Source organism: Salminus brasiliensis, chromosome 21, assembly GCF_030463535.1.
Source record: "Salminus brasiliensis chromosome 21, fSalBra1.hap2, whole genome shotgun sequence".
In the NCBI taxonomy this organism is placed as follows: Eukaryota; Metazoa; Chordata; class Actinopteri; order Characiformes; family Bryconidae; genus Salminus; species Salminus brasiliensis.
In genome coordinates, this window is record NC_132898.1 from 8084999 (window position 1) to 8111692 (window position 26694).

General features: G+C 41.9%; 1 protein-coding gene across 1 annotated transcript in view; it reads right to left on the reverse strand.

The window, feature by feature from the left end:
• Positions 1-1145: 1145 nt before the first annotated feature.
• cdk18 (cyclin dependent kinase 18) overlaps positions 1146-26694 on the reverse strand; it is a 68580-nt gene continuing 43031 nt past the window's right edge. The window contains exons 3-16 of the mRNA XM_072665668.1: positions 21402-21535; positions 19934-20059; positions 18687-18743; positions 16964-17078; positions 14980-15074; positions 14755-14817; positions 14477-14600; positions 14139-14259; positions 12804-12901; positions 11987-12092; positions 11725-11767; positions 4512-4602; positions 4341-4418; positions 1146-3383 (exon numbers count right to left, since the gene is read on the reverse strand). Of these exons, the coding sequence (XP_072521769.1) occupies positions 3349-3383; positions 4341-4418; positions 4512-4602; positions 11725-11767; positions 11987-12092; positions 12804-12901; positions 14139-14259; positions 14477-14600; positions 14755-14817; positions 14980-15074; positions 16964-17078; positions 18687-18743; positions 19934-20059; positions 21402-21535 (1286 nt within the window). The 3' untranslated portion in view covers positions 1146-3348. The remainder of the gene's footprint in view (positions 3384-4340; positions 4419-4511; positions 4603-11724; positions 11768-11986; positions 12093-12803; positions 12902-14138; positions 14260-14476; positions 14601-14754; positions 14818-14979; positions 15075-16963; positions 17079-18686; positions 18744-19933; positions 20060-21401; positions 21536-26694) is intronic.

Sequence of the window (26694 nt, forward strand, 5' to 3'; positions counted from 1 at the left end):
ACATCAAAGCTACCTGTCTGATATTATGTAGGTCTCCCATGTGCTGCCAAAACTGCCTTACCCGTCAAAGCCACTCTGAAGGTCCTTTACGGCCTGTAAGATGTGAGGTGGGGCCGCCAGAGGGGTCAAGTAACGAAGTACAAATACTTTGTTACCTTACTTAAGTAGAAATGTTGGTTATCTATAGTTTACTGGAGTAATTCTTTTTCAGCCAACTGTGGTGCACAATAGACCCCTGTGGCGAGGCCTAAGCTGTTGGCCTGCCTCTGTTTTCCTTACATTACTTTTACGTTTCTACTTTAAGTAGTTTTGAAACCAGTACTTTTACACTTTTACTTGAGTAAAAAGCTTAAGTTGATACTTCAGCTTCTATAGAAGTCTTTTTAAACCCTAGTATCTCCACTTCTACCTGAGGAATGGATGTGACACCTTTGGAGGCCGCCATGGGTCACATCAATGAGCCTTAGGTGCCCACGACTCTGTCACCCAGTTGTCCTTCCTTGAAGCACTTTTGGTAGGTCCTGACCACTGCATACCAGGAACACCCCGCAAGACCTTCATGATGTTTCGGAGGTGCTCTGATGCTCTGTCATCTAGCCATAACAATTTGGCCCTTGTCAGAGGGTATCAGATTATTAAGCCCATATTTGATGTCCTAGGTTAGCATTGTTAGCGATACCAGTTGATGACAACTTGCATCTAAACATCATAGAAACACGTCCACAGATAAAAGTTGAACAGTACTCTATGTACAACTGATTTAATGAGAAATAAATGGATAGAAGTGCTAATACACTGCTGACACCCCTGCTTTTACCACTGCTGTGTGGTGCAACCATCTTGGATTTTGAACTCTGGGTTGGTGAGGCTCTTCACTTGGAACTCGGAAATTCCGACATCCCAGTTGAAGAGGAACGCAACATAAGGCCTTTGGTCTCCAGTGTAATACAGAAACACACAAAGTTCACGCCCAGTGACTTGCAATATGGAGATTTATCATTTATTTAGTTATTAATTATTCAATCACTTTTGGCTTCTTTTTTCACAATACATTCAGCTTCAGTATATCGAAATAGAATAGACATATCACACAAAATATTTAATATCACATTTCATACAAAAATCTAAATCTTTTATAAAACATTTAGACATAATCTAAAGTCATTTAATACAGTCATCTCAATTTGTCTGGCAAAAATTCACTGAGAATAAAGAAGACACTTGTTAAAATACATATATTTATATTTATATATATATATATTAATTCTGTCCAATACATTATTTAAAATACTTTTTTATTTTTTAATTTACCACAAAACTCACATATAAGAGAACTGGAGCTTCTGCAACTTCTATTGCAGTGATGCTAAAACTAAACAAACTAAAAGGGGGTGAAGTGTCTAATAGTACACAATTGGCAGCTCTCTCTCTCTCTCTATTCTCTCTCTTTTCACGCACACTCTTCACCTCACACACTTGTTTTCATGTTAGTTTAACCTTTTGCTGCTTTCTGCCTCCTGGTGGCTGTAGAAATACAGTGCATTCACGTTTGCTGTTGTTCAACTCATACAACTCCAACGACAACACCACTACGACTCTCTGCGGTCAATGGCTTTCACTAGAAACATGGTGCTTTTAGTATGGGCCCAAGGTAGGGCTTATGTGAAGGTGGGGTTGGGGTTTTTGGGCGGGGCAGGTAAACAACACAAGGACAAAATGAAGTAAGGAGCTCAAGAGGACACTTGGATACAATGTGCAAAAACAGTAGAGCACTTCATCAAGCCAAACAGTAGATTGTGTGCAATCACTCGCGAGGGATGAAATATTCTTCATCACTAAGAATATCAGAACAGTGTAGTTAGTTTTCAGAAACGTAACGTTGGACCCATCACCATGTCTGATTTACAAGGCACCTTTAGATGCTTGAGGAAAATATTCATCTCTGAGGTAAAATCACAAAGTGACAGTGTTCAGATAATACTACCTTTAAAATAATGGCTCACAACCTGACTTCAGCGCAACGTCTGATCTGGAGGAGTGTCAAAACCTGGTGTTCATTTTCACAAATGATCAGATCAGATCAGATCAATAATGCTGGACGGATGGTGTCTAGAGCACGTATCACGGATGTACTCTGTACTCTTTAAGGAATTATTGTACATCAAGAAACAAGGACAGAGTTGCAGCATCTCCCATACAAACATACACTGATCAGCCGTAACATTAAAACCAACCAATCTAATTGCCTCTATTAATTGCCTTACTGCCTCTCGTTAAGGAGACCACTGAAGGTGCCCTGTAGCATCTAGAACCTAGATTAGATCCTGTAAGTCGTAAAGTGAAGCCTCCATGGATCACATCAATGTGCCTTGGGTGTCCATCACCCTGTCACGAGTTCATTGGTTGTCCTTTCCTTGGAGCACCTTTTGTAGGTACTGACCACTGCATACTGGGAAAACCCCACAAGACCTGCCTGATGTTTTGGAGATGTTGTGACCCGGTCTTGGTGCAGATTCTTACACTTGCCTGTTTTTCCTGCTTCCAGCACATCAACTTGAACCAAATAATTAATGTATAGATAATTCACTTCATCAGGCAGTGGTTTTAATATTATGGCTGATCAGTGTACACTCACAATTAGGCTGTAATTAGAAGCATAGAACCTGAAAGAACTACATTAAGAAAAAGACTAGATAAAGCCAGTCATCCCTGTCTACAATATTTCTATGGGACAAACCTTTTGGTCATAACACTGTAGTAGTTGTAGTTGTTATTATTAATATTGTGTAATACCATATTGTATTTGATGCAGCTTTTCAGAGCTACTTCATCTACAGTTTTGCCAGATTAGGAGTACTGATCTAGGCCCATCTTGGTGTTCAGATCATCTTAACTGGTAAAGCTTGTTCTACTATTTAAGAACAATCCTTTGCCAAGATGCTTATGGAAAAGCCGGCCCAGTTCTAAAATCAGTGCCTGGATAAATATGGATCAGAGTGTTTGGTCTGTACTGTTGATAAACCAGAAGACGAGACAACAGAGCCTGGAGGACAGGGAACACTGGGACCAGGAGAGTCAGGAATTTTTGAGGAAGTCAAGAACGTTTCCCTCTGTTTAGGTAACGTTAGGTAAGTGAGCCTAATTAAATGTGGCAGTGCTGAAAACAGTTGACCTCAGTGTGTACGATTTCCAGTTCCCTGTCCTTCAGCTGGGTGTAGCACTGAGACGAGGTTTCAGGAGACGGACAGGCAGGTCGGACATGGAAGGGTCAGGTACAGTCATTTGCTTCATAGCGATGTTGTTCTTGTGATGTGCACCCTCCTCTTTAGGTGGCCACTGTATCAGCCTTTAGAATATACTCTGTCTGCGATTCTTGCCCCGACCTGAAATTAAGAGGAAGTAACAGACTGTACTTAAACACTGTAGACTGTTAAACACTGTACTTAAAAAATATATTTAAACCAACTGTATATCAAGTAAAAGAGCGTTGATTATTTGCTGCAGCAGTAAAACAAAAAAGACAGAGCATGATTTATAAAACTCCCTGCTAAATTTACGATAACATTGACAATGGCATAATGAGCACTGTGATGGCCATTAACATCATCAACTCCATGTAGTGCACCCATGTAGTCTGTGGTAAGTAGTGGAAATGCCTGTATATCTGGATGCCTTTTCTTTCACTTTCTATTGTTTTGTATTGGTGCCACTTTTGACCACATGGAAGTTATTGATACAGTTCAGACCAAACTGATACAGTTGCAAGAAAAAGTATGTGAACCTTTTGGATGAGGCTGGATTTCTGCATTGATTACTAATAAAATGTGGTCTGATCTTTATCTAAGTCATTAATATAGACAAACTCAATTAAAATAAATTAACAAATAACACACAAACAGTTGTTCTTTTATTAAAATATTCTTATGTAAATCTTTTATAACAAAGCTTCTGTAAAGACCCACATTTCCAGCCCCATCCTACATAACTGAAACACCTTTTTGTCAATTAGCGCTTGGAGAAGCCATTAAGAGATTCACTTACTTTTTCTAGCCTGCTCTGTGGAGGTTTACTCAATGTGCTCAGTAGCAGACATGAACAGTACTCAGAGGTGATTCAGAGGTTTCTTTCGCCCATTTCTTTAGCCCTGAAAAGGGGCTGAGCACTGGTAATTAGTAATCATTAGCTTTTTAACTTGCCAATTTTGATCGGTTGTTACTGAGGCTGTTCTACATTACACTGCACATTCTGCCTAGCCTAGCCTAGCGTTTTATGATGCACCTAACACCCCTGTATAAAAAAAGCGTATGATGATGGGTGAGGCCGACGCATTAGAAACGTACCTGGGGGCTGAAAGACAGAGCTGCGATGGCCAGGGTCTTTCTGCAGCTGCACCTCCTTTAGCGAGAACACAGACGATGCTACAGACAGAGGAAGGTCAGAGAGGAGACGGTGAGACCCAATCAAGACACTGCTAAGTGACCTCTGTTTAAACGCAGGTGTGATGCACTCACTGTCAGGCAGGGAGTGGATGTTCTCCCCCAGGCTGAGGAAGTACGCGTGTCTCAGAGACGCCTCGGCTGAGATCCTTTTCTTGGTGTCGTACTAAAAGCAAACAGTTGGAGATAATGGATCAGGTAGTATTATTATATATTGTCAGTCATGCAGTATTAATTAAATAAGGACATAGGTGGAACCAAAGGAAACAAAACAGAGCTGAGGATCAGTTCCAGCCCTGGGCTGCACATGGTTGTGGTATTAAATTTTTTTTTAATTGGTCTTGCACAGCTGATTCAACTCATCAGCTCATTACCGAGGCCCTTCAGGAGATGTGTCAGGTGTGTTTGAACAGGGAAAGCCTGAAATGCTGCAGAAAATGAAGAACCACAGACTGGGACTGAACTAGGCCTGAGCAATAGCTCAAAATAATTGGCACAATATTAAAAAAAAACAACAACAAAAAAACATGATTATTTATTATTTTCCCCTCCAAGACAATCAGGGGGGCCGTTAGGATATAAAGTTAGGATGCTTCTAGGGGCCTGTGACTAACAGGGGGCCTGAAACATGTATTAATTGAGTATTTTTGGCAGAATTATTCATAGCTGTGGGGCCCTGTATGATATGTTATGATATATTTTTTATATTTGAAAATATATCATACAGGGCCCCACAGGGCCATACATGCATTAGACCACCGTAGTAATTTTAGTTTATGGTTGTTTTTTTTTGCATATAATATATTTAATCAAATATATATTTAATATTATTAATAAATAACTAAATAGTAGAATATTGAGTAACTTTGTTGGTAATACACTTTCTCCGCTCTCATATTAAAATCTGTAACTGTAAACACGTGTCTTTAAGAGATGCTTTTGTCTTCAGGTTTCATCAATGACCCATCTTCCTAATTCTTTCAAGGTGGTTATTCTCTGTCCTGGCACCAAAGTGGTGAAACCAACTCCCCCTGAGCAGCCGAACAGCAGAATCATTTGCTATCTTCAAACATCATCTGAAGACCCACCTCTTTTGAGAGCGCTTAATAAAGCACTTCTATCTATTAAAGGTGTTTAATTGACACTCAGGTTCTAGGAATTGTGTATTGCCTGCAAATACATGGAACCAAAGGAAGCAACACATAAGTGATGATTTTGGCAGAATTCATAGATAGATAAGTCGCCCTGGATAAGAGTGTCTGATAAATGTCATTCATGTTCATGTAAATGTTAGGCTGACAGGTATGATAGAGGATTTCCAGACCCAACTCATCTAAACCACAGGGACACTTTAACTATGCTGCATATATATATATATATATATATATATATATATGCAGCATAGTTGGTGAAATATTGACGCTATTGTAGCCTTAATATAGTATTGAATCCTCCATAATCCTCCAGTGTTTAAACAATAAATGGTGCAAAATATTACATGTATGTATTATTTAATGTATTGCTTTTTTTTCTATTATTGTTATTTATTATTCATTTATTTGTAGTTTATTACTTATTTTATCTTCTTATCCACTTTTGTTTCACAAGGAAGGACTAGCCGCCTGGGTACCAATCCACGGCAGGATACCAAACGCACCCACTCATTCAGACCTAGGGGGTGATTAAAGTGATTATTATTATTATTATTATTATTATTATTATGTAAACTCCATTTTCTTATATACGCAGGCGAATTTTCAAACCAAACAATGTGATGGATTATGGGTATTCCACGTCTGCTAAGCGTACATCGTTTGTAGGCTATTTACTAGCATTCTAGGATTATACCAAATTGATTATCCTAGTATTATAGCCTAGTATAAACAACCACCCACAGCATGTTTACTTATCTACTCAAATTCACTTGATTCTAAATGACCTCACTACATTAATGCAGCCGCATATACACCAAGGCACATTAACAGTATATGTGGGAGGCACTATCTGTTTGCCCACTTGTGGGTGTGTGTCTCAACGTTAGCATCAGTGAGCTTCGGCTATAACCTCCCAATTCCCAAATGAAGCAGCACATCACACAGAGCGTCCCGTTTGTCACGGTCTAAAGCCGGCTGCGATTACTCAGTGTGGCTCCTGATGTGAAACAGGTGCGCGGCCCGCGCTCATTAAGCGCGCTGTCGCCAGTAACAGATCACCCTGCTCCTTCATCAGGCTGACGGGTTACCCGTCATGCTCGCACTGCGGGACAGAAGCGTATCTGCAGACAGGCATGCATACCTGCACTAATGCGGAACTGAAAAACAATGCAGCATTATTCTGCAACAATAATATATATCATACATCATAATAATGATATTAATACAGAAAACAACAGCGATGACTATAAATAATTATATATTGTTATATATAGGCTGTCAGCAAATTTCAGGTGCCATATCATGGTCTTTTAGATGACCAACACAATGACCCTGACACTAGTGAGGGTGGACCAACACATGCCCCCTACAAACAGTGCTCAGTCAAGTCTCTCATTTTTTGTGATGTGAAACATCACTGGGCAACCAATGCACCTGGAGAGAAGTGCCGCATACACGGCTACGACGCACCAGCCCGCAGATGCCAGCAAACGCAGCAAAGTGATGTGGCGGGAGAGCGCCATCTACCCACCCTGGAGAGAGCAAGGCCTCAGCTGCCAATGGCTAGCAGCATGATGAGTGACAGTGCCTTAGTCCACTGGACCACTTGGGGCCCAAACTGTAGACATTTTAAGATGAAATTTACCACCCCGTCACAGACCATCCTATTCTGATTGTGGCTCTCAAGTCTGAACAAAAGTAATAACATTATTAAAAAATTAGAAAAAGGATGCCTGAGGTTTTTTTCAATTGTTGAATATCCACATACCCTCATCATGGACATAAATGCCATGGCAATATTAGAATTTCAATGATTTCTTTGAACAGAAATCAGCACATTATGCACACAGGTTCAATATACATACACCCCTTAAAATGAATCATTAATGCACTGAGAATTCCCAATAGTCCCAAAAACTACACATTTCAAGCTTGACTGAAGTTGGCAGCTGAGCACATGGACAAAGACTAAACTTTGTGGTAGAAAGTCTAATGGCAGGCGAGACACAAATTGAGTTGTTTGGCCACAATGACCAGCAGAATGTTTGGAGGAGTAAAGGTGAGGTATTCAACCCAGAGAACAATATACAATCTGTTAAGCATGGTGGTGGTAGCATCATGCTCTGGGGCTGCAGAAGGGGGAATAGCTCAGAATTCTTCAGCATAACCTCAAACCATCAGCTAGATGGTTGAAGAGGACAATGACCCCAAGTACACAATTAGGCTAGTTGTGGAGTAGATATAGCAGGCTAATGTTGAGCTTTTGGAATGTCGCCTTCAAAGTCCTGACCTCAATCTATAGAAAATATGTGGAGAGTGTTTAAAAGTCGGGGTCTGTGGCAAAAAATAACAAAAGTATCTGAAGTCTACCAATTCCATCAAGAAGAGTGAACAAATATCCAACCAGAAATCTGCCAGATGCTTGTCAATGGCAACCAAAAGCACCGGATCAAGGGGCAACTTGCTGAGGACATTTAACCGGATATTAGGCGTGTTGTTTGTATATTTATGCACATATTTGTATACTTTGGAGCCTGTGTGACTTCAGAACCCTCCTCAAAAATGTCATTTATTGTTTTTCCCCATTAAAGATGTATGTTGTAGACTCATTCTACCCCAGAAATGCCTAAAAGCCAAGCATTGCCATGACATTAATGTCCATATCAAGTAAATAAGTAAAGTAATAATAGAAAAAACTCTTCGGTAACACTTTTCTTTCTAAACAACAGTATTCTCCCTCTGTTTGTGCACGCAGGGGTTCCTCTGCACTAACAGCTCTTCCTCCTTTGCCTCCTTCAGCTTGACTGAAGCAGAATTTAGCAGTGTCAGCTTGCCTTTGTTTACCTGTGGTTTCATAGCGCTATAAACCTCTCAGCCTGACACTTCCTGCCGCTTACTCTAATTGGACTTTGAGAAGCAGGCAGCCGGTGAAGAGCCCGCTGCAGATGCCTTCATCAGCCACCCGCAACTCAGCCAAACTCTACTACTGAGCCCTCGACAGGATCCTGTTTTTTGCTGGACAGCTTGGCGAGTCTGCCAGGAATAGTCAATGAGTGTGTCTACATGACCACAAGAGTTGCCCAAAACCAGCCTTGAGTAAAAGTGCTGTTGCTTCAGTGCAATCATGACTCGAGCAGAAGTAAAAGCAGCTACCAGCAAACAACGCTAGGTCTCTCAATCGAACTGCAGTGGAATGGTTTAGTGCATCCCCAATCTGTTGGCATACCAAGATGGCAAACAGCCCTTACCTAGTTCTGGGCTTAACTTGCTACTTTTATATGGTCCACATAAAGTCATGGAGTGACCTGGGTGCTGGAAAACAGCCACAGCTGGCTGCAGTTGGGCCAGTTTTGGGCCAGAATAAAAAATGCTGTACAAAATGTGGACACCATATTTAATTCATTTTTAAGAAATATGGACTAGTCTATTTTTGATCTTCTTTCAAGCTATATTTAAAGATAATGTTGCATCTTCTTTGTATAAAAAACAATGAAAATTTTACTCTGTTCTCTGTTCATTTATTTAACAAACAAATATGATAAATATGAGGAAACATTTATGACATCTTAGGCCATAATAGCTGGTATTTCCTGGCATTCCCCCCTTTGACTGAAACAACCATTTTCTTCAACCCTCTATCAACTAGGAGAAGGTATTTCCCATTCCTCGGTGCATAATTATTTTAGCTGTGTGATGAGGTGGGGTTTGAATGGTTTCTTGCATGCACAGCTAATTTCCAATCACCACACTGCACCTCAATAGGATTAAGATTTTATTTGACCCTGCCAGGTCTTGCTTTTGAGATATTTCTTTGCAGGAAAGGTGTGGGTCATTGTCATTTTGCATGGCCCACTTCCTCTTCAGCTCCATTTTTTAACTCACATGTTTCTCTCAAATACCCAATCAAAAGCAAACCAAACTAAATGTCTAAGTTATAAATAACATGACAGGCTCCTCCAACATCCCCTCTAACCCTGTTCGCATCATCTGCTGCTGATGTGCTGCATCGGATTCTAATTGTAGGCTCTTTAAGTAGTCATAAATGTGGGGGTGTGCTAATTGTTCGCCATGAGCATTGTATTATTTATGTTTCACTTGAATGTGTTTAGTTATATTATCTCCATCAGATTGGCTGTTCATGCCAAATTGACTGATACAAGCTGGGCAAGTATTTCTGCCTGCAATATACTTGCAATTGCCATAACTGACCTGTCAATACCTCAAAAGGGTCATGTTTGGCCCAGAATCATCTTAAATGTAATTATCTTACATTAGGAAGGTGAATCTGTATTATTATATAAATCTGTACATACATGCTATTAAGAAAAAGGACTGAATAATAATAATGATAACAGTGAGAGGGTACGTATGAGGCGATTTCTCTCCCATGGTTGTCAACTAGTGCTCCCCTCATTATCTCAGAGAGGGATTTTTATCGCTGTGAATCCCAAATATAGATTTTTAGCAAAACATTCATCTCCAGACATAGCTTTGCCTCCAGGATATCTATAAAGCTTAGATGTTGGCTGAGAGGAACATTCAGGGGGAAATCACAGTTGTTGTGGTAGTGTGGCAGGGTATATGGAATCTATGTCTAGGTTACTGGTAACACTGTAGCATAGAGTAGTAAACGGCCAAAGCCAGTACTACTCAAAGGTAGCACCCAAGGGTAGAGCTTTTATTAGAACCTGACACGGCAGCCAGAAAATGAGGGGGAAAGATAATCTCTTTATGCCTCTTGTGCAGACTTACACACCCACAAAACAGCTCCGGGGTAAAGAATACGAATCTGAACCTAAATTATGGTGACTTCCCATCATCCAACAAAATGGCTTAAATATAATCATAAACTCATAAACAGCTTCACCATTACCAACACATACTAGAACTGTTTTATAAGCTACAATACAACGCTTGCTAAGCCTTTAGAGGGCATCACACTGACGAAATGAAATCTTATGTGACCGCTGACCCAGATTTTGTTTCAAGCCATTTTAAAGCATTTCTATAGGTCCATTCATCATGACATCTTGACAGAATGTAAAGACTGGCAACTGGCTGATTCAAATTATGCCACATAATCAAGAATATTGTGGGACAGCGATAATTTGCATTGTTACAAACTGCACAAACAGAGCATACAACTTGTTTTATTAACCCCTTAAACAGTCTGTGGACCACCGGCGGGCCGAAAGTGTTGTTACAAACTTCTATTACCAAAAAATAGCCCCGGCAGTTTATACAGAAGTCCCTGTAGTTACTGAATAATATGCATTAAAGGGTAAAGGTGAATATTGCTAGCGGGATACTTCAGCTTGATACCCAGATAACATGCCCATGAGGGGCCTGTATGAGTAGACCAACTGGGAACCAGAAAGTTTTCTCCATGAGTTTCATGTTGGTCCCACATATGGATGCCCATTAGGGTCCCAACAGGGAGTGATGAGACCAGGATGGGTCACATGAGCCCCTTCTGGGTTGTACATTGCATTTTGGGCCTTTATTTTGTTTTGCTATACTCATTCAAAAGAGGCACAGGATGCTTAATCAAATACATTGTCCAGTTTCTCAGATTACACAATACAAATATTTTAGGTTGCAAATTTCTGAGGATGCCCAAATGTGAGCCATAATAATGCATGTATGTATATTAAGTTGTTATGATATGTCCACTAAACTGTCCATGTTATCAAGTAATAATTCTGAAAGAACCACTTCTGAAAAGGTCCTTTAACCATTTAAACCCTAAATGAATAATTCAGTTATTAATCCTAGAGAGAAAGAAAACTATTATTCAGCCACTTAGCTTACCAGAGTTTGTGGAGTCCCACAGGGATCTATTTTAAGGCCTATAAAACTGATGTAAATGATGACAGTAATGAAGTGTGGGCTTACATACATAGTTAAAAAGGGGGGTTAAACCATATAGCATATACACATCAAATATGTCCCATCATTTGTCCACCTTTCAACCAGGCAAACCAGCCAACAACAATTGTTTGGTTCTTTTTAGTTCCCATGGTTCTATAATAAACACTTGTTTTTCTCTAAAGAAACCTTAAAGAACCCCCTTTTAAATGAATGAACTAGCAAAATGTCAACTATTCATGCATTTTTATGATATTCACGCTTACCAGTAGAAGAGCTGAAAGGAGATCAATACCCTCTGTGTCCAGCCTGCAATCATACGTTGGAAGGAAGGTGATAAGTCACAGCTATTTGCATTTGTGTAGTAAAATATGCAGGATTACGTTTGACTGTTTGCATTCCAAGCAATAATGGTTGCCTCTCTTTTCTGGAATTTTCTGGAAGGTTTGTAGGTTATTCGCTTAATTGAGATCTTCTTGATTTGGCAAATACAGAAACAGGCTAAAGGCTGTGTTGTACTTCTGTTACCTGGGAACGTGGTTTATAAGAGCCTGGGCTTTATACTGCGGGAACAGGTAGGACTTGAACTCCTCATTAGCTGCAATCCCAGGCCAGGTCTCCTCAGTCGGAGACCCTGGTTGAAAAGAGATAGAACAGATTGATTTGTACCCTGAATAGATGATGATAGTATTGTATATAATATAATATAATATAATATAATATAATATATAATATTGACTTGGGTTTAGTAGAGTCTTAACCTAAAGAGGTATCTTTGAATTTTAGCCTATTCAAACTAGCTGAGGTTATTCTTAAGCAAATAGCAAAGCACTTTTGTAAGTTGCTCTGGATAAGAGTGTCTGCTAAATGCCTTAAATGTAAATATCATCTACAGTGAAGCAGATTGAACTTTCAGGATTATCAGGATCAGAAGTAATCAGAAGTATCAGGATTATATCTGGAGATGGCCCATTTGAAGACCCATTAGATCCATGGTATAGCAGTGTAAACGCCTCCAACTCTCCATGATGCCATCAACAACCAAAACCCCTCCCAGTAAAAACGAAACACCAGTAACAACTGCTGCATAATTAGCGTATTTGCATAATCCGTCCCACAAAGCAATCAGATTTTAGTCTGAATAACCACAAACACGTTTGACTACCCAGTGTAAATGCATGTGGCTAAAGTAAAAGTTTCTTTGAAGATCTTGATGGAGTGTTCCTTTAGCTCCCTGAACATCCTGACGAGCCTCAGTGCACAAAGCAAGGTATTTAGAAAAATACATACAAATGAGTCTAGTTGCAATGACACAACACTGGAAGTTGTCAAAGGTTAACCGTACCCATGAGGCGAAAGACCAGGTGCAGCTCCTCCTTTACAGTCGAGCCAGGAAACATGGGCCTCCCCGTCGCCATTTCGTAAAGGATGCACCCCACGCCCCTGAACCCAAACAAGGAACCGTCACTTTGAAGCACAATGCCACGCTCTGCTTAATTCCATTATATTCCAGGAAAAAAAAGATGCATTCATTCCAAACTAAACTAATAAATCTTGACATTTACACGCAGCAGGGATAATTTGCACGAAAGACTGGATTCTAATAGATTTTCTGGCTTTGGTTAAGGTGAATTCAAGGATGGTTTTTTGCACCATGCTGTGATTTCTAGTCATTTGGAAGGTGGCCATGGGAAGTCTGTGAGCTGTAGATATCAGGAAGAGACATGTGGCTGCCGTCACACATGGACTGATTAGGCTACTGGCCTAATCCCAGAGATTACTGAAACACACAGGGTTTTTTATTGAACACTGGAGTCAAAAAAAGAAACCTTGCTACTCAGTCAACAACCCAACTTACCTGAGGAATAAACGAGTCTGAAAAAACACTGTTCGTTTAGATCCCTTCTAGTTAAGACTCACGGTTTGTACAAACTGAATAAAGGCCATAGTGTGTTTCATGGCGTGAGAGTTTGGAAGCTCTATGCCATCACAATCGCGAACAATCAGAGACCCCCCTTCTTTTCTTTCTTATCCAGGCAAAAAGGCCACACATTATTCATTTCAGGAGATATTTCTGAGAAGACGTTACATAAGAAAGGAGACAACAAGTGACAAAATGAACTGGAAACTGGAATTTCCAAAACTGGAGTTCAAAATATGACTCAAAGATAGCCATGCAAGACTTGGTAGAACGGCACATAAAGCCTCGCAGCAGTGCCAGATATCACGCAAATGGGGATCCTAGGTTATGAATAAACAAACATATTACTGTGAAGCTATTTCAAGTTAGTGTCATTGATCTTGAGAGAGCAGAACATCGATCCCCACTCTCAATCCACAGGTGTTTCTGTCCATCCCTTCCCTGTGAGAAGACAGCTTAACACTGTGGATCTGAAAGGATGCAGGGCAGATCAAGAAGCCCTTACTGAAGCTGCTTCTCAGAACAATGGCCCGACCACACCAGTTCTGACCTCAACATCATTGAATGTATTTTCCAGGGATTATTAGGATCAACTTCTAAGACTGAACTGATTCTACTAAAAAGAATGGAATACGGTACAGGGGACATTTGTCGTAGTTGTGCACAGTACTGTGTAGTATAGAGGCCTTTCCTTTTAATGACTGTGTACTGGGTAGAGTGTGGTGGAAGCCGGTTCGCAAAGGATCAGCAAGTCCTCACCACATGTCTATAGGTGTGGAGTACTCCGTAGAACCCAGAAGAACGTCAGGGGGCCGGTACCACAAAGTCACCACCTCGTTGGAGTAGGTTTTCGTCGGGACGGATTTTGCTCTCGCCAGGCCTAACGAGCCAGAGAGGGATATGAAACATTCTTCAGCCGAGAAACAAATGCTGCTTGGTAACCCAGTAATTGGCCCAGTGTCATCTGGAGATTTATGTTGTATGAAACTTCTAAAGCATGCTGTTGCTGAGGGGAATAGATTAAGGATCACTGCTATTCCGTGTGAAACCAGGCACAGCAAAGCTGTGCTGGTGTAATCTGCTGAAAGAGGTCTCACCAAAGTCGGCTAGCTTGAGCTCTCCCTTTTCATTGATGAGCAGGTTCTGTGGCTTGAGGTCCCTGTGTAGAATCTTCCTCTTATGGCAGTAGGATAAACCGCGGAGAAGCTGGAACATAAATATCTAGAGAGAGAGAGAGAGAGAAGGGGAAAGGGAAGAGAGAGAGAGAGAGAGAGAGAGAGAGAGAGAGAGAGAGAGAGAGAGAGAGAGAGGAGATTCATGTGGAAATTGCTTTTGTTTTAGCCATGGGAAAGGATTAGATGGAGGTCTATGGCACCTTCACATTGTGTATGCTCATGAGGTTTCCACAGTTGTCTAGGTACTGCTTCAGATCACTGTCCTGGAGGGGAAATAAAGAATACATTCAGAAAACAATGCCTGAATGACGAATGCCGCTGGTACTGTAAGCACTGATTTATTTAGCATCCTTTTAAAAAAAACAAAACTATTTTGCATTTTGTGAAAAACAACTGTCTGTGCAGGAGATGAAAGCAAGTCTTACCAAATATTCAAACACCAGAGTGAGACAGCGGTCAGTGTGAATGATGTCATGCAGAGTAACGATGTTGGCGTGCTTCAGGTTCTTCAGCAGCGACACTACGGCAACAAAGGGACAAGTGTAAATTTGCTAATTCTCAATCCTCTCCATTCCACCAAGGGCTTAGGAACTGGGGGGACGAGGGGACTCGGCCTACTCAATGTTCAGTGATACATCTAATACTAAGTTTGAATTAATATCTATAACAGAGTTAACTATAATGCTACCTACTGATTGTGTCATGTTGAAAATGACTTGGTAACTGCAAGTGAGAAGCCTGTTAGTTAGCTAGTTTTGGACAGCTAGCCATTAGCAACACCATTAAAAACAATTCTTCAAGAGTTCTTTAGTAACGACAATGGTCCAATATAGAACCATTCAGGGGTGCTGTATGTGGTGTTAGGTGAAAGGGTCTCTGAATGACAGGGGCCCTAAAACATGTACTGATTGAGTATTTCGAAGAATTCACAGAATTATTAGAGTTGTGGGGCCCAGTATGATATCTTTTCATGGGTCCCAAAATCCCTGGAATCATTACAAGTTTAAAACAGACCCAACTAACTCGACTTAGTTTGGTCCAAATATTCTCCTCACATTTTTTACTCCTGCATCTCAGTTTGCCCTTTAATATATATTCCCAGACTGGGGGTCTTTAGACAACGAGTCCTTGCTGGAATCTCAGTTTATGATCTCCTCACGTTTGATGAGCAGCAGTTAGACCGTAGGGCCTGTCCAGAGCTGTGAAATTACACTACATAATAACACAGTAAATTGAACTTTCCCTACTTTCTTGGATACAGAAATGTACATGGTTCCACAGCTCTAGAGTGGCACAACTGTCTAGCTGCCTGCTTGTCATCATTTTAAGTTTTTTTACAGGGTAGTTTCTGCATAAGGTCTGCCGATCAGCCATAACATTAGACCACCAATGAAACATTGATTATCTTCATCTACAGTGGCACCTATGAAGGGCTGGGATAATAGTAGGCAGCAAGTGAACAGTCAGTTCTTGTAGGTGATGTGATAAAAGTAGGAAAAAATAAGCAAGCATACGAATCTGAGACACTTTAAGGTGTAACAGGTGACAAGGTCTTGGGCACCCAAGACTCACTGATACAATCCATGAAGGCCCTACCCTTACATCTTAAAGGACAAGATAACATCTTGGAGCCAGATAACACAGGACACCTTTAGAGGTCTTGTGGAGTCCATGGCTCGAATAGTCAGATCTGTTGTGGTGGCACAAGGTGGACCTACTCCATATTAGGCAGATGGTACTAATGTTATGGCTGGTTGGTGTACATGTATAAGAAATATCTGCTGTGTATTTTTTTTAAATGGTTTATGTAGCAAAGGGTTCTACTAGTGTGTTGTAGAGTCTGACTTTTACTGAACCTGGAGTTTACTACCAGGTCGATTAGCCCTTTTTATTGAGAATCTTTACTTTCCATAATACAGTCACCACGCTGAGTGCCCCCATTCATATTTCAATCAATGAACTGTCTCCTCCTTTTATAATGTCTCCGTACTCAGTTATTCGGTTCATTTACTCCACCTCCCCACCCAAAAATATCCATCTCTCTCTCCTACACCCTTGCATTTCACTACTACTCCACGCTGCATTACAATACGTCATCCCAGTCTTTCAGCTATATTGCTCTTCTGTGGCGCAACAGCACAAGACCTCCTTTTCCCAGTGGCACCCAGTTCACAACATGTCCACTGGGTGGCAGCCTTGTTTCATGTTGAGATCCCTCTTCAACGATTCCTCTCACGTCCACATTCTCTCATTTAGAGGGAGAGATTCAGGCCCAGGGGGAGAGGAAGCCTGCAGCTCGCTAGTCTAGGATTTGTACTCCTGGCTACAATCTGAAGTTTTAACAACCGAGGAGCTTAAAAAATCGGCTGCTATTCTGGGCTAGAGAAGCGTCTCGGAGAGGGGCGCTACCTTCCCTGATGGCCGTGCACGGGGCTCCTTCCTCATGCTCCAGCCGGATCTCTTTCAGGGCCACCAGATTTTCAGTCAGCTTGCTGCGCCCCTTGAATACAGTGGCATAAGTGCCCTGTTATAGAGATAAAAAGAGAACGTCATAGCTTTGCCACTGAGATTCGGTAAGATGACATGACAGATACACTTCATTTGCAATTGAAGTGTACTGGCAACACATTCAAATGCAATGTTAGTGGTCAGGTCAGTTCTTTATAAAGAAATATGGACATCTCAATATTTGATCTTCTCTCAAACAATATCTATTATAATTGGAATGTGGTTTAATTGCATTACCTTTTGCAAAAACAAAAGAAATGTCACTATCACTGTTTAACAAAAAAAGGTTAGGACCCCTTTGAAGGCCCCCCTTTGGGTGAAATAACCTCAATTAGACATTTCCTACACCCATAAACCAGTCTCTGACATCAACTGGGCAAACGTTTTTCCCACTCCTCCAAGCAGAAATCTTTCAGCTGTGTGATCTTTGGGGTTTCTAGCATTGTTTCAGCTTGTTTTAAAATCACCTCACATCATCTCAATAGGATTAAGATTCAGGCTTTGACCTGGCCATTCCAGAACTCTCCATTTCTTTCCTTTTAACTGATTTCTTAGTGGACTTAGTAAAATGTTGTGGGTCAATGTCATGCTGCATGGTCCATCTCCGCTACAGCTTGAGTTTTTGGACAGATCAAGTCTCACATTTTCCTCAAGCACCCTCTGATACAATAAAGGGCTTGTCTTTACACAATAAAGGCCCTGCTGCAGCAAAGCAGCCCCAAACCATGACACCTCCACCCCTATGCTTCACAGTTGGTTTATGCAAAAAAAAAATGCATTTCTATTGATTAGATATTAGAAAGGAGTAACTCCACGAGTTCAGTTTTCTTCAGATTTATTGGTTTAGTCATATTACCTCCATCTCTCAATATTGTTCATTCAAAGATCAAAGGTCAATATATTTAAAATATGCTAAAAAAAAAAAAAAAAACACTAACGGGGTGTCTTAATTTTTTCACATGACTGTATGTCTATATCTTTATATGTGTGGAACGGAAAGATAGCGAGAAGAGGAGATGGATGAGGTAGTTAGGAGAAAAGGGCAGATTAATTCTCATTAATTCCATTCATTTGGGTTTTCAGCAGGCGTGTGACGCTTCGCCAAAAGCGAAAGCGCGAAAGGTTTCATTAAAAAATAAACGTATAATACATTAAAGCCCTCGCTCAGATTTGCTATTCACTTTGGTACGCTTCGGCTTGTTATCAGCTGTGTGAGGCTGCCCATGTCTGATTTTCCAGACAATCCTTTTTTTAGTAAAGCAACCATGAACGAGGGTATTCCTGCAGGCTGCGAGCAGGACATTATTTTTCATGCTTCATAGTGTGTATGTTTTCTCGCTACTAATGGAAAATTGACAGATTCGGTGTAGCACAGCTCAGAGAATATCAGAGATTGATGAGCTTTCTTGGTACTGAAGTGCTTCGCATTAAAGCCAAGCCAGAATCGGCGTCGCACCATAACAATAACAGTGCCGCTATTTGCTGTAATCAATGCTGCGTGGATTGACACTTTAGTATTCTTTGATACTGCGTGCATAAATAAACGTGATTGCTTCATGTTAGAAAAAGCCTGAAGACTGAAATCATACGATGCACTGCAGCCTAGCATCGAATGAGCACTCACCTCTCCCAGCTTGCCTAGTTTCACATAGGTCTCCAGTTTCCCAAACCCGATGTCAGACTGAAAATGAAGGACACACATTGGTGTACTTAATATAAGTTCAGTAAAGCTTGACAACTAATTATTATGCTTAATGTCTGTGCATTTTGTTTAAAGGCCTTGGAAATACATGGAAATCCCAAAATTGGCCATCAGTAGACAAATTAGAATGTTTAAAAACATACAGATTTGCCCTATTTCCAGGTGGATGGCTCACATTGGCATTCTAGGCTCAGTAATAGGTGCTGGTAATTCCAGTACTGCAACAATGTACTCTGTCTCAGGAGTAAAATGACCAGTACGAGCCTCAGAGGCCACGCAGTTCTTTCTCTATGCCAACGGATCCCACATAACACTTAGTGGGAAAATGGTTAAATATTGTTGAAAATGAGACTGTAATGCCACATTTACTCCAGAACAAAACTTCCAGATTCCAAAAAGCAACAGAGCTGCTGTAGTAATAATGCTCAGGAAAAGGGAAAGCACAAGATTTAGCAATATCAACAACTGTGACATGAGGACCATCTATTTTGTCAAACTGGGAATATTAGAAGTATTCTCTCTCTCTCTCAGTATATTATAATTTGCTTACAGAATCACAAAACATTCTTTTTTTCCCAATATCTTCCATAAATAACTCCCAAATAACTCTCAAATAAAGATTGGTAAAGAATTCTTAATAAAGAAATCCTATTGTATCAATGCAGCGCTAACAGGGTTACCCATCTTTAAGTAAGTTTACTGTTGATTACAACGATTCGTCCTATAAGAAATTTTATTTTTACCTTTTTTTTTACCCAATGGCAGTTCCCAGCCACTTGCTAGGGCCCCCCGCAAATCACATGGTGCTAGCATCTTCCTCTAAGCCATGAAAAGCCAGCCTGCCTCATCTTTTCAAACTGCTGCTAATCCAAAACATCACTGGACAGCTCAACAGGCTTGGAGAAGAACACTAACTGCCAATTCTGTTACATTAGCTAAAAGATACTCACGTTGGATAGCATTACACTAGGCAATGGCTTAGGGCCTAGGGCCTAGGACCTTCCAACCCACCCAGACCCTAGCATGAACCCAGTTAAGCTTTTTAACCAGAGTTAGGTGCATTTGTGGATGGCTCTCTAATCGGCTGCCCACCCTATATAACTGTAGGGGAAACACTGCTGTTGTGTGTGTGTGTGAGCATGTTTATATGTGTGTGACAAGTGACTGACCAGTGAGGCTCGTCTAGACATACGGCTAAGTGGCTTGCAGGGCTGCGGGCTCTCCATCTGCAGCTTCTTCAGAAACTCTGGTGGCAGGCGAATGTCCATAGGCAAAGACATCCGCTTGCTGACATCCTACGCATGGAAACACACATACAGAGTACACATGTAGACAGCTAAACATGCCACAGAGGCTTCAGGCATTCAGTGCAGAATATCAAGGTGATTTTGACAGCTTTGAACACTGGAATATGCGGACCTCCTGCATACCGAGTTGAGCTTTATGGTTAGATCTAACTTGCCCTTCAACAGTAAACGTATAGTAGAGCCTGCCCTATTTTCAAGGGCACAACTCAGTGTGGAAAATTGCTTGAATGAGTACTTTTGAATGATATCTCAAAATACTGACAATGGCATACTCTACGCAAATTTAGCCCACTCGCAAGCCTATAAGTTGGAGGAACCAATTCATTCGCACTGAGCGAGGAGCTGTATTCCAAGGATTTCCACCCTTCTGCCTCTTAAGGAGGTTTACATGGTGGCACAATAAAACTATCTAGCAATTTGAAGGAAAGCAAGGCCTCCTCCACTCGCTCCCCTCCTCCGCCCCTACCGCCCTTTTCAGTCCAGCCACTGTGACTGAAATAAGGGTGCAGAGTGCAGATAAAAGGTTCGAGAGAGCAGAAAGGAACCCAATGGATTTGAAAATGGAGAGGGCATTCACTCCAATTTCCCTCCTTGAGATACATGACTGCCGAACACAAGAGCTGACAGCGGGACTTGGGAGGACTTTGAACGCCAAGGCTCTACTGCGATATGGGGCCCGACTTAAAAATAACCCGTCGGCTGCATTTAGCCAAAGCCTCCATCTTTTTCGCCAGGCCCCCGGCAAAAGTGACACAGAGGAGAGGGCCGTAATGCGAGGCCGGTATTTGTCCTTCACACACAATCAGGGCTTAGGGGACAGGCGAGTAATGGTGGGTTGGGAGCGAGGGGAAGACGAGGTGGAGGAAGACGCCGATGATGATGGCGGCTGCCACTGCTGAGGGTGCCTTTGATTAATCTGTTATTCCCCTTCAGGGGTCTATTTTGTGGGAGGTTTGTTTGGGTTTGTTTGTTTTCAGCAAGATGAAAGTCACCTCCAGAAGCAGGCTGGCATTTACGACACAACTCCTGGACTATCTTTCTCGTTTCATGTCTGTAATGAACAATTCCAACTCATGGTTGTGTTTTGGCCTCATTCGCACAGCAGAGTTACTATTGGTTCTTGCTTTGTGCTTCTTGATGGAACACTGTTTTATGCCGCCCAGGTCAGTTCACCCACATTATGCGCCTAGGCATCTATTGTTCCTCAGACTCGCTTCCATTAAGACCCATGCATTACACATCAGTGCTATTCCTGACACCCTTATACATACACATATACATGGAGCACACAGGCAAGGAGTAGTTGTAGTAGAGATGCAGTGCTACTGACCTCCATGGAGAAGCGACGGTGCTGAACTTTGTTGCGGTAGTGGAGCTGAGTAGGAGACTGGGCCTGAGGGTCTGAGGCCACTGGACTAGCCTCTGGGTGTAAGCTGTGCAGGCCCAGGCTGTTTGGGACCATATCTGTGGAATAAACACAATCTTTTATATGCATTGGCTCATACCTTTATGTAGGTTTTCCACTTTTTACCCCTAAACAGGCGGATCTAATATTTGAAGGACTGGGGGATTAGACACCGTCTCAATCTTCAAATCTAGGCTGAAAACTCATCTGATTAGTTTAGCTTTTGGTAATTAATGTTTCCCCTTAGATAAAGGTTGTAGGTTCAGGGCTTTACAGACACAGGGAATTGAAGTATAGTGAGATGCTGGAGCTGTCGTCTTGCTGCTTACTGTGATCACTCCGATTTGTGGGCAGTGGAGCAGATGGACAGATCCATCTCCAACTGTACATCTTATGTCTTCTGATTGCAATAAGCAAGTTAATCAATATATTTACCAGTTGACATCAAGATAGTTTGAAATAGAACTGTGACGATAGCTAGGAAAACACCTGCAGAGCAAAATGAACAAACTTGAGAAGAACCGAGACTCAAAAGTGGAACCTATCCACCTCTGGTTGACACCAGGCAGCACAATAAGGAATACTTAAAAGCAAGTTTGATTACAGGAAAGAAATGAGGTTCAAAAGTAGAGTAATGGTAAGATATTGAGACTGGGTGTTAGTGCAGGACACCCTGGCGAAATGTCGGCATCATTGCTTCACCAAAAACTGGCCTTGCAGGCAGGCAAGCTTTAATTCAGCCTGGATTTTATGATAAAATCCAAAAGTACAACCCTGTGCATCTGACTTTTACCAACCAACACTGTGGAGGGTGTCTTCACTAATGATGTGGAATCATTCTTAGATGTTCGAAGTTATATCCATGATGAGGAAAGATGTAAAGACTTCAGAATCTCAGCAGTCCAGTTTAATCCAGCCCAAATTGAGCAGATGACATCCCCACCCCTCTCAGATTGGCCGGCTAACTCAATAAATATGAGGTCAACGTTGCCATATGCTGGCGACGGGAGCTGCCATTAATCAAGCGCGCCACAATTACACGACTCAACGCAATTAGTCCTCACCGCACCGAGTTTCACGCATTTATGATGTGGCTATCTAAATACATGTCAATCCAAGGCACCCCAATTAATACATTCTGTGTCAACAGACTGTCAGCACAAATCTAATTACGCCCCTATAAACCACACCTGATGCGTACCACCGACAGTGCGTCCGACCTCTGTGCGAGTGCCCGCCAAAGCCAGCCGCCAGCCTGGTGTTCTCGCTGGCTGGCCTGTGCCTGGTCCCGCTTGCATTTTTTTTTTTTTGCAGGTGAGAGCGAAAATCAAATGGCTTTTCTGCTCCATCAGTTCAATTTGGACAAGGGGGCTTGAAGGGCCTCGAGAGGCACCGTGGCGGGAGCCCCCGGTCCATTTCACAGCAGTGGAGCAGCATAATTGAGATCCACCTCATTATCGGGGCGAGGCCGGCTGCTGAATTAGAATTGGCCACCGAGCACATCTTTTCTCATCTGCTGGGTTCATCTTCCTCAGGCCCCAGAGTAGAAATCTCTATCTGGACTGTTTGGGGTGGAACGGAGCGAAGGGCCCCAGCTGTTCGAGAAGGTCATCAACGCCAGCCTCACCCTGAGTTTAGTTTGAGTATGAGCAATGATCACAACACCTGTTTAGAGAGCCCACTGATCTCAGTGGGTCATTGATGCTATCACCAGATTACTTGACACCACCAGAATGTACTGCAGATCACCCAAAGTGGCCTGTTTACATGGAAAACTAGGATAATTATTATATTATTAATCCTGTTATTGATGTAGGAACTACTATGAATTATTTGGTAACAATTTTGTGGGGTCCTACAGGATCTATGAATGTTAATTATAAGAGTAATGCAATTTTGAAGGTAAGGAACTGATGCATGGGTCCGTGTACAGGGTTTAAGGAGTTAACCCAAAAGACTGATGCACTGAATCTCGATTGATTTCTTGTTGTCTCTGGGTTTTTGCTGAAGGACTGAGGAGCAAAATGGATTTTCAAATTGAGAATATTGGAGAGAAAGGGTCAGAAACCTGATTTTCTTGACCATCTCAGAATCCCGCTGCACATCAAAGCCAATCCCATCTGATGTAGGATGCATCAGAGTGACCTCTGGAGCCTTCGTCGCACTGTGTCTCTTAAGCTCTACCTAACGGCTGTGATGAAAGGTAGAGATGACCACCTGCACTGGGCTCAAATGGCCGTGCTCACCAGGGCCACAGTACCATGCTCTGGCTGGGCACAGGAAGCCGAGGGATGGATCCGACGTGTCTTTGATATCTTCAAAGCTGAAACTGTAGTGGGAAATGTTCATTACGGACAATGAGTGGGCGAGCGTAAAAGAGAAAGAGAGAGTGGGAGACGGTGGATCACGGTTGGGTCACAGGGGGGAGGTTTGGGGTGAAATGGGCTGAAGGTTCGTGACGAAGAGGAACACTTTTGCCAAGGTCTGTGAGGTCTGTGAGGTCTGTAAGACCCTTGCATTTTCTTGATGCAGAACTTCCAGGTACCAGGAGAGAAGAACATCAGCTCATACAAAGGCTATTTCAGAATCGACCACATTCTGTCTAGTTCTGGCCCCTTAATACTCCTATTAGGGGACAATGTGGGTATGAAAGTCCGACTTTGAGATGTTTTGACAGGAAAAATCTTTAAAACCCTTTCACAGTAGGCACTTTACAACACTGACCACCAGTACGTGACTGGCAAAATGAATCCACCAGTGTAATCCACCAGAACGCAAGTTCTAATTCCACTAGAAAACCAGCGGGGGAACACACCTTTATTGCCTTTCTTTGTTTTTGCAGTTTCTCTCTTTCATCATCTTCTTTTTCTGCTTCGATGCTTTTCGTCAAATACGAGCACAAAGGATCACTAATGCCTCTTTATTTTATTTCACCAAGAGCCTTGAAAGCATGACGAGACCTCGCTGTCTGATCAAAAGGCTTCCATCGCCCCCTCTCTCCATGCTTAATATGACTAATACTCGGCCCTGCAGAGCTCTTTATTTGGTAATATTGAGGATCCCCATTAAGCGGCCAATTTGTGCAGATGATTCACCGATTCTCTCCAGCGATATTTGACGGTTCAGGTATTAAGCTTAGCCTAGCCTCCACATACTCCAAAACTCCCTTTATTTAAGTGATTTTTCTTTATTTGAGGTTGTGAGTAATAGGATTATAACTGCACGGCTTCTCTAGTCAGTCAAACAGAGCAGTAGTCACACAGTGCAACAACGAGCCCCTAGAATAGGATGTAGAGGGTGCAGGCTCAGGAATGGTGGCGTCTGTGCATGTTTCTCTACAGTGCTGTGCCCTGTGCATGATTTCTTACTTACCTTACCTTCAATATCTTAGTCACTCAATCAACCAATGACCAAACCTAGTTTATAACTGGGATCAACTAAAGTAGGCTTGATTTTGTTCCAACGACCCTGTTGTCTGTCCCGGCATCCAGACACTAAATTCTGCGGTGAAGCCGAGAGGTGTGAGGGATGATGGGACACGAAGAAAGATGAAGCTCACGCCAGATTTAGCTTTAGCTTTAGCTCTCTTAGGTTGCTCAGACTCTAAGACAAGGTGGAGCCATGTCAGCTTTGTGATTGGTCAGGGTTATGCTGACATAAGCATGACCACTTTTAGGATTGCATCGAAAGGAGAGAAATACTGGTCAAATGTAACAGACATTTTTAGACTTTGGGTAAATATTCATAAGTCATACTTTGTACACTGGGGGCCCCGAGAAGCCAGATTAACTTAATTAGTAAGAAAACTCAGATTTAGGTCCCAAGGGTCTTTAAATATGATCTTTTGAGTAATATGAAGTAGGCTAATTAGTCCCCCCAAAGAAAAGATGCAAGAAAGAAAGTTTTGAAATATATACGTTTAAAGCTCTGGGACTACAGCAAACCACAGGGAGAGACATAATGTCCAAATGAAGAAAACATGGGACTTAGAACTTCTTAGAAGGTCTACCACTATCTAGCATCAAGGACTTATCCACAAAAGAACACCGACAAACACCAAAGGAACTGCAAGCTTGTTTCAGATAAGGTCAGCATCAAGGTGACATCATTGGACAGAGACTAGACATAAAATGGCATCCATGAAAGAACTGTAAGGCAAAAAACGCTGCTTACTAAGAGGTGGGATACTCATATTTACCATATTAACCAAAAAACACCTTAATGGCCTTTTAGAAAAGATTCTGTGGGCTGATAAGTCAAAAGTGTAACTTCTTGGAAGATCCGGTTTCATCTGACGTAAAGCTAACCCAGCATTACACAATAACAATGTTAGACCAACCGTCAAAAATGGTGGTGGTAGTATGATGTTGCAGGGTTACTTCAGCTGCTTCAGGGCCTGGGGTCCAAGGGGCCCAGGGCCAATTTGCCATAAATACTGCTCTCTACCAGAAATGCATTCTGCAGGAGAATGCCTGCTCATCAGTACCTCATCTGAAGCTCATGTGCAGTTGGGTTATGCAGCAGGACAATGATCCGAAGCACAAGAGCTAAAAAAACAAAACAAAACAAGAGTTTTGGAGTGGCTTAGTCGAAGTCCTGACTTGAACCACATTGAGATTTTGTGGCAGGACCTGAATTGGGCAGTTTATGCTCTAAAGCCTTCCACTATAGCTGAATTTCAGCAATTCTGAATAGAAGAGTATATCAACATATCAACAGAGCAGTGTGAAGGACTGATCCCCAGATCTTCCGTAGCTTTTCTAGCAGAAGGTGGTTGTCAAGTTATCAAGTTTAGTGGCCAATAACCTTTTCACACCAGGTTTTGTGTTTTCTTGTGTTCTCCTTGTCCTCACGCTGTCTGAGAATCTGAAGATCTAAAGACTCAAACAACAAATATGCAAAAACAGAGGAAAGCAGAAGGGGCAAATACTTTTTTCATGGCACTGCAGATACTATTCTATGGTGTTGTTGGATCTCCACTGAATGAGCGTTGAGCTCTGTGCTGTATCTGATGCTAAACCTGATGCTGTGTCCAGGGACTTTGAAGGCGATCATCTCAGTACAGGAAGCTGCAGCTGTGCTTGATCTGATTCGGTATTTATTTCCAGGAGGGCTTTCGGCTTTCCCTCTGATCATCGACAGCGGAGTTCTTTTTCCACCACTGGCCGTCACGGATCCCAACGTGTCGTCGATGTGAAAATGCATTCTGCCATTTAAT